The following is a 13,422-nucleotide window of genomic DNA, read 5'->3' on the forward strand; positions in this document are numbered from 1 at the left end:
GGCATTACAATTCTGCGCCTTTCTGGCATTCCCAGTCTTTCGCAAGATTCAGTGGAAAAGCCAGCCTCTCTGGGCCCACATACCCCTGGGCTTGTGTTGCCTACATCCAGGTCATGGTCACGTGACCCATACATCTCGCTGACCAAGCAGATGTCCTGACAGAAGAATAGAATAGGTGTTTGTCAAAGCCCTGTTTTATTTATTTTCCACAGATACAGCTCATAAATGCAAGACCAGTGCATTGCTACCATTTTTAAGGACCCCTGCTCATAGGGGAGACACCAGCACTTTTGAAATGACCCAATGATAGGGGAGGAAGGGGAGTCGTGTCACATAGGAGAGGCATTACAAACGCAGGTAAATGCACCCCTTCTCCATCTTATCTTCCGGATTGATTTGTTTCACTTTATCTGGCTCAGCCAGCAATTCTTCCCACCCTCAAATTCTAGCAACTCGCTATTAAAGCATTTTGTCTTCTAATTATTCTAGGTCTTTCTTACACATACGGAGTTTTGGTTAACTTCTCCCTGCTTCTCAAGTCTGAAGATAATGCAGTTCTTGTGAAAATAGAAAAGGATAATTGGAGAAGGAACTGGAAATTTTTTTTTTTTTTTCATCTCCCTGCCGGTTCTTTCTCACAGCATGAGTGGGGTAGTGTTCTGAGCTCCGAGGGGATTATTTTAGCGCTCTGGGCTCCTCCACTTGTCGGTGCCCTCAGGTGCCCAGTGCAGGGAAGGACTTTGGACAGCCCAGGGTGTGCACGTACAGACGAATCTGAAGCAGCCTGGATGCAGACATAGCAATATGGTCCCTCACAGAGATGTTGCCGACTCTGCGACTGGGTAACTGCCCCAGTTATGAGTGAGGTGGATTTGACTGGCTTGACTTGTAGAAATTTTGAGATGCCGCTCTGTTTGAACAGTCAAAACCCAAAGAAAATAGCTTATGCTCACCTAGCTTTCACAGCTTGCGAAGTATGTTCTCAAGCATCATGTCATTTGATACTCACGATAACCTTATGGCCTGGGGCAAAACAGTTGCAGAAGGGAAAACCTAGGCCCAGAGAGGGAAAGTGACTTGCTCAAGCTCACACAGTAGTAGGTGGTGCGGCTGAGTTTTGAATCCCAGTGGCTTTGCTGGGATCATTGCTTTACTTCTCACTTGCATTTGGGATCATTAAATAAAACACATTGACGACACACATACGACGGTTGGCTTAATAGATAATGTTTGTCGAGGGCCTATAGTAGGGGTTTGGGAAAGGGGCTGCTGTGGTTGGGTGGCCTGCGTCCTGCCCTCAGGCATCTTTATTTGAAACATTTGAAGCAGTACATTTACAGACAAAGGCACATCATCTTAGAACAGACTGGAGGCCTTATGGATGCTGAGAAAATGAGAGTCCTTTGTGGAAGGCATCCTGAAAGGAAGGGATTTTGAATCCGATCCTGAAGGAAAGGCACAGACCCGGGCAGGGAGTCCCAGCCAGGTGCAGAGGCATGGTGGTGAGAAAGAGCTGTAGAGAGTTGGCTTCGGTTTTAAGAAAGACGAAAAGAGCACTTGTTTCTTATTTTTTGAAAATCTACCCTGCAGAAGACATTGCGCACAGCTGGGTTTACGGCGCTGCAAGAGAGACGTGGTTTCCCTGCCTTCATATTGCTTAGCCTTTGGGTGGAAAGACCAAGTGTTGATTGTTGGTAGTAAAATCATTACATAAAGATTTCAGGTGGAGATTTGCTATAAAGGAAGAGGAGGGGATTCTGCGAGAGCATACAATACAGCGATGTAAATTCGACTGATGTTTGGTGCGTGAAGGAGTAGGAGTTCACTAGGCAAATGGTTTTGGTGTAAGGAACAGAGAGAGGAGTGCTCAGGAACAGGGGTGAAGCATGTGCAAAGGCCGTGGGAGGATCGGAGGGGCTGGAAAAGGGTCTGTGTGCTGGAGTTGAGAGAACAGAGTGGCGAGTGGCATGAGACGGGGCTGGGGAGGAGGCATGAGCTTGATCAGATTTTGGTTCTTTATTCTAAGAACCATGGGAAATCACTGAAGGATTTTAAGCAGGGTGACACAACTGACAGGATCAAATCTTCCTTTTAAAAAACCACTTTGGGAAGCCCGGGTGGCTCAGTCAGTTAAGCGTCCGACTTCGGCTCAGGTCATGATCTCGCGGTCCGTGAGTTCGAGCCCCGTGTCGGGCTCTGTGCTGACAGCTCGGAGCCTGGAGACTGTTTCAGATTCTGTGTCTCCCTCTCTCTCTGACCCTCCCCCACTCCCACTCTGTCTCTCTCTCTCTCTCAAAAATAAACATTAAAAAAAATAATAAGATCACTTTGTCTGGCACGTGCCAGTGTTTTGGAGGGGGAATAATGGTGGCTATGCAATAACTTCTTACTACTGGTGGGGATCCAGGCTAGTATTGGAGGCTTGGTGCAGAGTGGTGGTAGTGGAGATGGGGAGAAGTGGATACTTTCCAAAGAGATTTACAAGATTGAATCTACCGGTGGAATTTAGTGGTATGTTAGATAACAGAGAAGCAGATGATAAGGATAGTTCTTGAGCTCCAGATGTTCCAGTGACATGGATAGTTCATTGGATGGCCAATGAGATAGAGATCTGTGGGAAGGGACCCAGTTTAGGGAAGAAGAGGATGAAGTCAGCTTTGGGTATCAGGGAGGCATTGGGCCTATGGGTCGGGAGGTCAAGGAGAGAACTTGGCTGGAGTCAGATGTGCAGGTCACGGGCACCTAAGTGACCAATGGTCATGGATGAGTTTTTCCAGGAAGAAAAGAGCATTAAATGAGGAAGGAAGAATCAAGCAGTGAGGACGCTCAGTGGCCAGGTAGAAGCGCACAAGCCAGCCCAGAAACACTGGAGAGGTTGGAGGAAAACCAAGAGATCCTGGAGTGTTATGTCATGGAGGTAGAGTAAAAATATATAAAATAGGGGGAGTATCTTTCACTTTATCTCTAGACCCATTTCCCCATCACCACCCCAAAATCCGTTACATCCCGAGAAGCCACACATCTCGAGCTCCAAGACAGTTGGGGAGGACACTGTTACGAGTACACTTAATGCTTCTTCTATTACTGGGACAGATTGCCCTGTGTGTTTTCTGCCGGGAACAATAGCCTCCTTTCCATTCTCTTACATCATTGCCCTTTGGCTGCCACTGCGGATTGTTGCAAAACTGAGCTAGTTTAATCCCACGGAGCACTAACCACTATCTGGTCTCCGCAGTTCTGCTCCAGGCGCCCTACCTTTCTGTGCCAGCTGGGATCTCTTAATGAACTAGCCGCACACAGTTCGACACTAAAACTGCTTTCACCGGTGAAACTGTCGAATGTTCCACCTTAGGGCTGTTTCCATTCTCTCCCTTTGCAGGATGGCTGTCGCTCCTCCAAGTTACTGTTTTGTGGCCTTCCCACCACGTGCTAAGGACGGTCTGGTGGTATTTGGGAAAAATTCAGCTCGGCCCAGGGATGAAGTACAGGAGGTTGTGTATTTCTCGGCTGCTGATCATGAACCCGACAGCAAGGTTGAGGTAAGTCCTGTGCTACAGTCTCTCGTTACCGCTCACTCTTGCCTCTGGCTTTGCCCAGCACACTTTCCTTAAGCCTGCTCACCGGTCAGGACTGTCCTGTTAGTTCTGTTGATTCCTGTTCCCAAGGGGCTTTGTTCATAGCCTTAGAAACCGGATCGCGTGGAGAATACCACGTTCATTGCTGTGACCCTTGTTAAGTAAAATATTTACATGGCTCCAAAGTCGAATGTACAAAATAAGGTATATTCGTAGAAGTCTAGTATCTATCTTTGTGTCATTTACTCTACTTCCTTTTTCTCCTATCGATGTTCCACGTTTTGAAAAATATTTTCGTTTGCGCATCTAAGAAACTACATATGGGGGCACCTCGGTGGCTCAGTCAAGTCCCACTCTTTGATTTCTGCTCAGGTCACGATCTCGTGGTTTGTGGGGTGGAGCCCCATGTCGGGCTCTGCGTTGACCACACGGAGCCTGCTTGGGATTCTCTCCTTCTCCTTCCTCTCTCCCCCTCCCTCACTTGTGCATGCTCTCTCTCTTGAAATAAGTAAATAAATTTTTAAAAATTTAAAAGAAATTATCTGTGTACACAGTTGTGCACGCGTGCTTGCATGTGCGTGCGCGCGCGCGCGCACACACACACACACACAATTATCCCAGTTCCTCTCCTTTCTTGAATGGGTAGCACGCCCTGTACACTTTTCCCCGCTTTGCTTTTTTTAACTTAAATCGTATCTTGGAGATCACTCCATACGGTAACTAGGGGTAGTATTCATTACTCACTTAGAGCTGTGGAGTGTTGGAGTCTATGGATGTATCATAGTTTAATCAGTCCCATGTTGCTGGACACTTGGGTTGCTTTCCAGCCTTTCGTTATTGCAAGTGTTTTCTTGTATTTTGAAGTGAATAATAGCCCGGTGTATCTGTCACAGTACCTGGTCTTGGTTTGTGTATGTGTATCATTGTTAAAAAATGATCTATCCATTCCTGCCTTGAGTGCTGAAAAATCAGTTTTTGTCAGTCCTTCTTTGGGATATGTGCCTAGAAATGGGACTGTTGGATCACATAAGTAGATAAGTCTGTAATTGTTTGGTTATTATCACATTGCCTTCTCTAGGTGGAGTACTTGCATTCCTACTAGGAGGGTGACAGTGCACTTCTCCATATGCTCAGAGTGCATTGTCAAGCTTTCGTGATGGCTATTTTAGTCTGCTGTTTCACTACATTCTTTCACTGGTTCTCTCAGCTTTTATCGTGCATTCTCTTGGGTGTTCCAGGTTGATTGTTATCAGCACCTGCGGAATAGAGTCTGAGTGTTCTTACATCTCGGCTTTCTTGTCTGATGGATTGGCTGAGCTTGGATCCAATGTTAATATTTAGTGGAGATAGTGGGTATCTTTGTCTTTGTTCGTGACCTGAGTGAGGTAGCCTTCGGCGTCTCTCCAGTCACTAAGGGGCTGGCTTTAGGACAGAGATTTACACAGTTTTATTTTAAGTATTTTAGAAAGTATACATCAGTTTCTGTTTTTAGTGCTTAAAAAGAACCCCCCAGGAGCAGGTGTTGAATTTTGTTAAAGGTTTTTTGTTTTTTTCCAGTAACATGGATTTTTTTCTTTCAACTTATATGACAAATGGAACCATCTTGTGTTCACGGAATAAACTTCTTGGTTATGGTATGTTTATTTGCGTGTGTGTGTGTTTTAATGGTAGGGTGTTTTTTGTTTTTGTTTTTTTGTTTTTTTGTTTTTTTGTTTTGAGAGAGAGAGAGAGAGAGAGAGAGAGAGAGAGAGAGAGAGAGATAGAATCTTAAACAGGCTCCATGCTGAGCATGGAGCCCAATGCAGGGCTGTATCTCACAACTCGAGAGATCATGACTTGAGCCGAAATCACGAGTCAGAGGCTTAACCGACTGAGCCACCCAGGTCCCCCAAGGGTGAAGAATTTAGAGAAAAAACTCTGGGCGAGTAAATTAATAAGCTGTTTCCACTGACACAACTTCTGCTCTTTGGTGTTCTGTGTCTTGGAAAATAAACTGATTTTTCTGCTAACTGTGCTGGGTTTTAAATGGGCATCCATCAAGGCGTATTTTATTTTCTTACCTGAATCTTTGTCTGTTTCAGTCCTTTATTTTTTTTTTTCAACGTTTATTTATTTTTGGGATAGAGAGAGACAGAGCATGAACGGGGGAGGGGCAGAGAGAGAGGGAGACACAGAATCGGAAACAGGCTCCAGGCTCTGAGCCATCAGCCCAGAGCCTGACGCGGGGCTCGAACTCACGGACCGCGAGATCGTGACCTGGCTGAAGTCGGACGCTCAACCGACTGCGCCACCCAGGCACCCCTGTTTCAGTCCTTTAAAAACAGCTAAGCAGCACCGGAGAGCAACAGAACTTTACAAGGAGCTGCTTATGTTGGGTGAATGGAAGAGGGGCGAGGAAGCGGCCAGGCAGCATGGGGCATGACTTGGCATGGGTTGTGTGCCGTGGGGGAGGTGCAGACTGTGTCCCCAGGACATTGACCAGAACCACTCGCCTCTCCTCTCGCGCCACTAACTGGGTCCAAGCATCTAAGCTTCAGTAGGACATTTCTTTTATATAGGCGGAGAAAAACACTGGGTTCTCTGGCGACCATGCTAGGTTTTTCGATTCCTGAATGTTTGACTGTCCGTGTCGTTTGGATTTGAATGTTTCTCTCTTCCTGGAACAGAGTGGACTCTGCGTGGATGAAGTTTGCAGGTTTGAGTCGTGACAGGTTTGACTTATTAGTGACCTTCCCTGCCTGTCTTCCCTAAATGTTTCTTTTTTTCCGAAGAGTCATACAGACTGAAACAATACTTGGATTTTTCACGTGGGCAGATTTAATTTCCCAGAGATAGCTGCACCAAATCCCATCCTACGTGCACTTCTTACGGTGTCATGAACACTCCTCCGTGGAGAGGTGAGGCTGATGCCCCCCTCCCCTGCCATGAGTCTGGGTGAGGGCTTGCGTTTGCTCTGACCTGCGTGGCATGCTGGAAGTGAGTCTTTGTGACCTCCAGGGCTGGGTCACGAAAGGATTTGGCGCCTACACGTGTCTCTGTCTCTTGGGATCTGGCCCTGAGAATCCAGGCACCAGACTGGAAGGAACCCAAAACCAGCCCACATACAGAGAGCACAGGGAGGGGCCCACATGGAGAGGAACCGGAGTCCTTTAGCCAGCGACCAGCGTCAGCTGCCAGATGTGCGAGTGAATGGCCCTTCAGACGGGTCCAGCCTCAGACAGTGTGGAGTGGAGAGTGTCGTCTCTGTCGTGCCCTGTCCGATCTCCTGACCCATCGAGTTCGTGAGCATAATAAATGCTTGTTTTACACCACTGCATTTGGGGATCACTTGTCAGTAGCCATAGTAACCACAGCATCACACAAAAGCCACTTATAAATATGTCTGAAATAGAGGTTTTAGAAAAATTTGTTTTCTTTTGGGAGGGATAGGCTAAATAACGCAATATTTTCCTTTCACGGGCACCGTCAAGTTTAGAAAATAGGCTAGATTTCTTTCCCTTGTTGACTCAGAGTATATTGTCACTCCCATGTGCTGGAGGTCACGTGATGTGGTTCGACACACCTCAGAATCAGTTTCGAAGGCAGCCTGACCTCTTTTCCGTGCTGCCCACCTGTGTCTGGAGCTGCCTCTGTGCGTTTCCACATCTGTATCCTGTGAGTAATAAAATAACGTCACGGTCAGAAACCAAGCTCATCTTCCCCATCTCCTCTGTTCTTCTTCCTCTGTCAGCACCACCATTGTCTGCCCCATAGTTTAATGTAGAAACCAGAGGGAAACGTTGACCCGCATTTTCCCACACACCTCTGGATGCATGGGGACGGCTGTCGCCAAGTCCTGTGGCTTCCTCTGCTGTGTCCCCATCCCCTCCCCACGGCCCCTAGCTCATTCGGACCCACCCCCACCTCCCTGCTGCTATAATCTGCTTCTTCATCCCTGGCTCTCTTTTTCCTAGATTCTTCAGCCTGCAGGGTCACCAGAATTTTCTTTTCAGAGCAAAACTCTGTCCCTGCCTTGTTTCAAAAACGGTTGTGTTTACAGGATGAGAGTCCAGGCTGATTTGTATGCATTTCAGAACTCTCCCTGACTGGCACCCGGCTCACTTTCCCTTTGTGTTCTTTTCTTTTAAATTGGTAGACTTAAATTTTTTTTTTTTTTTTTTTTTTTTACTGCAGTTCGCAGAAAAATGAACAGAAAGGACAGAGAGTTCCCATATAACCCTTCACCCTTTCACCTCCCAGTTTTCCTTATTATTAACATGTTGCATCCGTGTGGTCCAGTGTTATAATCTATGAGCCAAGACCGATACATTATTACTAACCAACGTCTATCATTTGCCTTAGGGTTGGCTTTTCGTGTTGTGTATTTCCATGGGTTTCGACAGATGTAGACAATGACGTGTATCCACCATTATAGCCGGCGTAAGGTATAGAAAATATTGTCTACAGAATACTTTCTCAGCCCCAAACATCCTCTGCGCTCCCCCGATTCATTCCTCTCTTCCTGACCCCTGGCAACCACTGATGTATTCACTGTCTCCACAGTCTTTGCCCTTCCTGGAATGTCATATATTTGGAATCCTACAGTCTGTAGCCTTGCAGATTCTTTCGCTTAGTCGTACGCATTGAAGGTTCATCCATACCGTTTCCAGGCTTGATAGTGCAAGTTTAGTTCTGAAAAGTATCCCCCTGTCTGGATGCACAACAGCTTAGCCTTCCGCTCATCTGGTGAAGGACATTTTGACTGCTTCCAAGGCTGGGCAAGTATGAACAAAGGTGCTATAAACATTTATGTGCACGTTGTGCTTTGTTTTGCCTTTTAGCCCTGCTCCCCTCCTATGTGCGGGTTTTTATACGGACATAAGGCTTTTAACTCCTTTGGGATACTTTTAATAAGTAAAGATGCTTTTTTATTTTATTTTTTTTTAAATTTTTTTTCAACGTTTTATTTATTTTTGGGACAGAGAGAGACAGAGCATGAACGGGGGAGGGGCAGAGAGAGAGGGAGACACAGAATCGGAAACAGGCTCCAGGCTCTGAGCCATCAGCCCAGAGCCTGACGCAGGGCTCGAACTCACGGACCGCGAGATCGTGACCTGGCTGAAGTCGGACGCCTAACCGACTGCGCCACCCAGGCGCCCCAGTAAAGATGCTTTTTAATGTAATTTTACATTTTGAATAGGTAATGTATCTGTGTGGTATTAAAAAGGTTTACCCTCCCGTATTGCTACTCAGTCTGATTCCCATCCCGCATCATCCTTTTTAGTAATTACTTGCACATCCTTCCACTGTTTCATGCAAATGCAAACAAGTGTGAATACTTAGCCTTATTTTCTTACTTTTTGCCACAAAAGTAGCACATTATATATACTATTCTGAAACTTGATTTAAAACATTTTTTTTTAATGTTTATTTATTTTTGAGAGAGAGAGTGTGAGTGGGGGCAGAGCAGAGAGAGAGGCAGACACAGAATCCGAAGCAGGCTCCGGGCTCCGAGCTGTCGGCACAGAGCCCAACGCGGGGCTTGAACTCACAAACTGTGAGATCATGGCCTGAGCCGAAGTCGGATGCTTAACCGACTGAGCCACCCAGGCGCCCCTGAAACTTGATTTTTAAATATAAAATTTCAAATGCACAAAAAAGGTCTACATTTTTTAAATTTAGTAACATTTTCTAAAGATTCTTCTACATTTGTACACAGAGATCATCTTATTATTATTTGTTAAGGATGCATAGTGTCCATTGTGGAGATACTCCGTAATTTTTCAATCAGTCCTCTATTGGTGGACACTGGGCCTGTTTTCTAGTCCAGAAGTCAGTCATGAAGAACCTTGTATGTAAGTCATTCTGTACATGTGCGGGTATAGTCTCTAGATACACCTGGCAGATGTAGGATCGCTGGGTCGTGGGGTAAAGTTTTTGTACTAATTGCCCTCCAGAAGGGTTGTACAATTTCCTGCTTGCTTTCTGCCCTCCTTCTTAGTCTTCCTCTCCCAGCTTGCACCATAGGCTCCAGCTACATTTAGCTGCTGGGTCATTTCTGGAACAAGTAACACATTTGCATTTCTTTGTGCTTTTGTTAAGAATGCCCTTCCTGTCCTCTCCTCTCCTTGGTAGATGCATCCTTCAGGGCCCACATACCAATATCCTCACCTCCCTCTGGCCTGCCCTCCTTCCGTGAACATGTACTTTGTGCCTGTTCTGCCATTATAAATCAATGGAAATTTACAATTGCCTGAAACCGGTGGGATGAGTCTGGCCTCAGATACAAGGGTCTTGGCTTCCAGTCTTGTCTTCCCCATTTCCTGCATCTTGGGTCTTTGAGTCTCTTTGAGACTCAGTTTACTCATTTGCCAGATGGAGATCATAACACCCACTGTGTCTGCCTTACAGATTTTTTGGTGAAACACATGGGAGCTGATATTTGAAAGTACTTTATAAACTCTAAGGAGAACATTGTAAAAAGAGATTTTTTTTTTTTTTTAAAGAATTGACTAGTGTTGAGAGCTTCTGTGACTCCAGGTCTCAGTTCCCAGACTATCTTTAGCATTTGGCTCTGAATCTGCTTTTCAGTTTTACTCTTGCCTTCTCTCCACCCCCTTTTTAAAGTAAGCTCTATGCCCAACATGGAGCCCAACATGGGGCTTGAACTCAAGACCCTGAGATCGAGACCTAAGCTGAGATCAAGAGTCAATCGCCTAACCAACTGAGCCACCGAGGTGCCTCTACTCTTACCCCTTTAATTCCTTCTGTTACTTTCCCAAGTACAGAATGGTGGGCTCTTTTCCATTGGTGGGGTTATGAGCCCAACAACTATCATGTAACTTTCATAAAAGCTCTCGTTGGCATACAGAAATTATTTTTCTAAACTGTGAAGAGTGAGAACTTCCTATAAACTCCCATCTATTTCTTAGCCATTTCACGACATTTTAAACGTATATATTCTGCAGTTTCCCCAGAAACCTCATACTTGAGTTTTGAGGTTCCAGGAATTCATTTTCTGAGAATAACCGTGCACTAAAAGTCATCCTGATTACTCATCCACTGACCCGCCTACCCTTCCAGCCGGCCCGTCCTTCCAGGCGGTCCTCCCGTCCAAGTTGTCCACTCACGCACCCGTCCTCCTTCCTTCTGTCTGTCCATCAGTCTACTCAGCCACCATCTACTCTCCGTCACATTCTCTTTGCTTGAGACAAAGGATAAATGAATAAAGAATAGGATCCTTTAACAGAGTTCCTCCATTTCTAAAATTACACTGCATGTTTTTGTTTAGCTCCACAGTTGAAAGATTGGAGCATTTTTTAAATGTTCTTTAGTTTCTCTCTCTCTCTCTCTTTTTTTTTTAACAATTTCACTTTGGATGCAGAGTAGCATGGATCCGTGTATATCCATTTGTGCTCTCTGAGGATGCTATACCACTACGCATCACAGAGCACATCTCGACTTTTCCTCAAGCCCTCCTCCTTTCCGTAGATAGGAGTGTTGAGGAAGCAGATGAGTAATTTCCTGGATCATGATGTTCTCTGTGTGTATGGGATGTGTGTGTGTGTGTGTGTGTGTGTGTGCGCGCGCGCGTGCCTGTAGGTAGGTATGTATGCCTATTTTCATATGGTTGGATTTTCTATTTAGGAAAAAATGGATCCAACATTAGAATACTGCTCCAAAAACCAATGCATTTCTTTGTTTAAAAAAATGTTTATTTTATTTTTCAGAGAAAGAGAGAGAGCGCCAGCGTAACTGGGGGAGGGGCAGAGCGAGATGTGGACAGAGGCTCTGAAGCAGTCTCTGTGCTGACAGCAGAGAGCCTGATGCAGGGCTCCAGTTCGCGAACCGCAGGATCACGACCTGAGCCTGAGTTGGACGCTTAAGTGACTGAGCCACTGAGGTGCTCCATACAAAAACCAGTGAATTTCAATTAAAGTTGACCTGATTTATATTTGGTGCCCAGAGAATAATTATGTCACCATTTGTGGAGACAGAATTCTTGATAGCCAAGTCAGATTTGACACATCATGCTTTTTAAAAGAGTCTCTTATTATTATTATTATTATATAATAACCCTCTTCTGCATTTTCCCCCTTCCTTTAAAGTTTAAAGTCTTCATTGTTTCTTTCTCTCTTTTTTTAAGTTAGGTTTAATTTATTTATATTTTCCTCTATATAAAGTTCTGTTTGGGTTCGGGACCCCCAGTGAGATTATACAACTTCCACAGTTTGGGGCAGGCTTTTGGTAGCTCACTTCCTTTTTTCCTTGCCCAATGAAAATACTTTCAAGAAGAATAGAAAATTATCCATTAATGATAGCTGGTAACATTGTTAGTAACATTGTCCACATGGTAGCTATATTTGTGGTTCGTGGGATGCGTGTGTGTTTTGCGGGGGAGAGTGTCTGAATTTCATTTCCGAAGATTCCCTCTTAACGGTGGGAAAGCACGAGTTATTCTGAACAAAGCTCCATGTGGCCACCGGGGGGACTGGGTGCCGGTCTTCCTATCTGCTCTTTGTCCCCAGAGCAGGAGCCTCCAGCCTTGTGTAGAGCACGCGCGTCCCCCCTCACCTCAGGGGAGCATGGCTTAGCAGCGAACTTCCTTCCACCAGCCCCCTGTCCCAAGCCTGTTTCCGACCCCAGGCCTTTGCATTTGCCCATTCTCAAAGATCTTACGTCCTCAAGGGAGTATAAGGCCCTGCTTCTAAAATGTGTCTGACACTCTTTGGTCATTATTTAGAGTCATATGAACCTTAAGGGCACATTTTCAAAAACCGGCCAAGTAGCCGGCAAGACACTGGGCTAAAGAAGATAAAAACAAACCCCAAGAACCTCAGTGATCATGAGCAGTGCTGCTTTAGAGTTGCAAATTTTCTAAACCTAAAAATACTCCCCCAAAGCGTCCCATTTTCCCTGCTTTCCCCCCCACCCTCCACCCTGGGAAGTCTGGCTGAGTCATCAGCTCATTTCAGAGTGCTTTTTCACTGGTGGTGCCAGGGCTGTGTTCACCATCTGAGTACAGTAGGAAAGCACAATGGTTGCATTTCATTAATTGAAACGTCTATTGTGTGAGTGTCTCTGTTCCCCTTTCACTGGGTGATATCCAGGAAGGGTGTGCACCGGAATGTGCAAGGGGTAGGCACCAGCGCGAAGCTGATTTTGCTTTTTCCGTTTTTGACCCAATCACAGAAAATAATCAAGGGCTTGCCCTGCAGGGGAATTGTCTTTTGTCGCCGTCCCCAGGGCTTTGTCAGGCAAGGCTCATCTTTTCTATCCTCCAACCTGGCACGTGTCCCCTGGAGCCACCTGAAAGGGTGACAGGCTCAGTGCAGGCAGTGCCTTTAAAACCTCAGACAGTGCCGACATTTACAAGCCTGCCTCACCGTGCTCCGCGCTCCAGGCAGCCTTATACTGTTATGTGGCCTTGGCACCCAGAAGTCACACAGCTGACAGATTTGTTTTATGAGAGGCTGGTTGGGAGTGGCCATGGGCAGCAAGACAATTTGCTCATCTCTGTCTCTCTCTCTCTGCCAACCTCTTAAGCGGCTTAATCACCGGAGCTGAGGCCAGAACCATCCCTGTAAAGATTGAGCTTTTGCGTGGTGAACGTGTTCTTTCCCCTTTTTGTTTTGGGTAGGAATTCTGGCTAGGAATTTTGACTTGAGGAGCGAAACTGCTTTTGTCACGCTGAAAGAACATGTCAGGTGCATTTTGGATTTTTTTTTTTTTTTTTTTTTTTTTGGTGAGACCTTCCCTGCTGCCTGAGATCCCACTCCCACTTACCGTCTGCCTCCCCAATAGTGACGTGGCCGTTGTGAAGATGAGTGAATTTTATTAAAAAAAAAGAAAAACGGTGACGGGGGCA

General features: G+C 45.8%; 1 protein-coding gene across 3 annotated transcripts in view; it reads left to right on the forward strand.

Moving 5' to 3' along the window:
* Positions 1–13,422, forward strand: part of SCRN1 (secernin 1) — a 62,380-nt gene that overhangs the window by 19,397 nt on the left and 29,561 nt on the right. For 2 of the 3 annotated variants that reach the window (XM_040472355.1, XM_040472356.1), the window contains one exon: positions 3,380–3,539. In XM_040472355.1, coding sequence (XP_040328289.1) covers positions 3,381–3,539 — 159 coding nt within the window. In that variant the 5' untranslated portion in view covers position 3,380. Of the gene's footprint in view, positions 1–2,777; positions 2,918–3,379; positions 3,540–13,422 lie in introns of those variants that run through there. The other variant, XM_040472354.1, reaches the window with a different exon arrangement.

Source organism: Herpailurus yagouaroundi, unplaced genomic scaffold, assembly GCF_014898765.1.
Source record: "Herpailurus yagouaroundi ecotype Mexico unplaced genomic scaffold, PumYag 100, whole genome shotgun sequence".
NCBI classification, from domain to species: domain Eukaryota; kingdom Metazoa; phylum Chordata; class Mammalia; order Carnivora; family Felidae; genus Herpailurus; species Herpailurus yagouaroundi.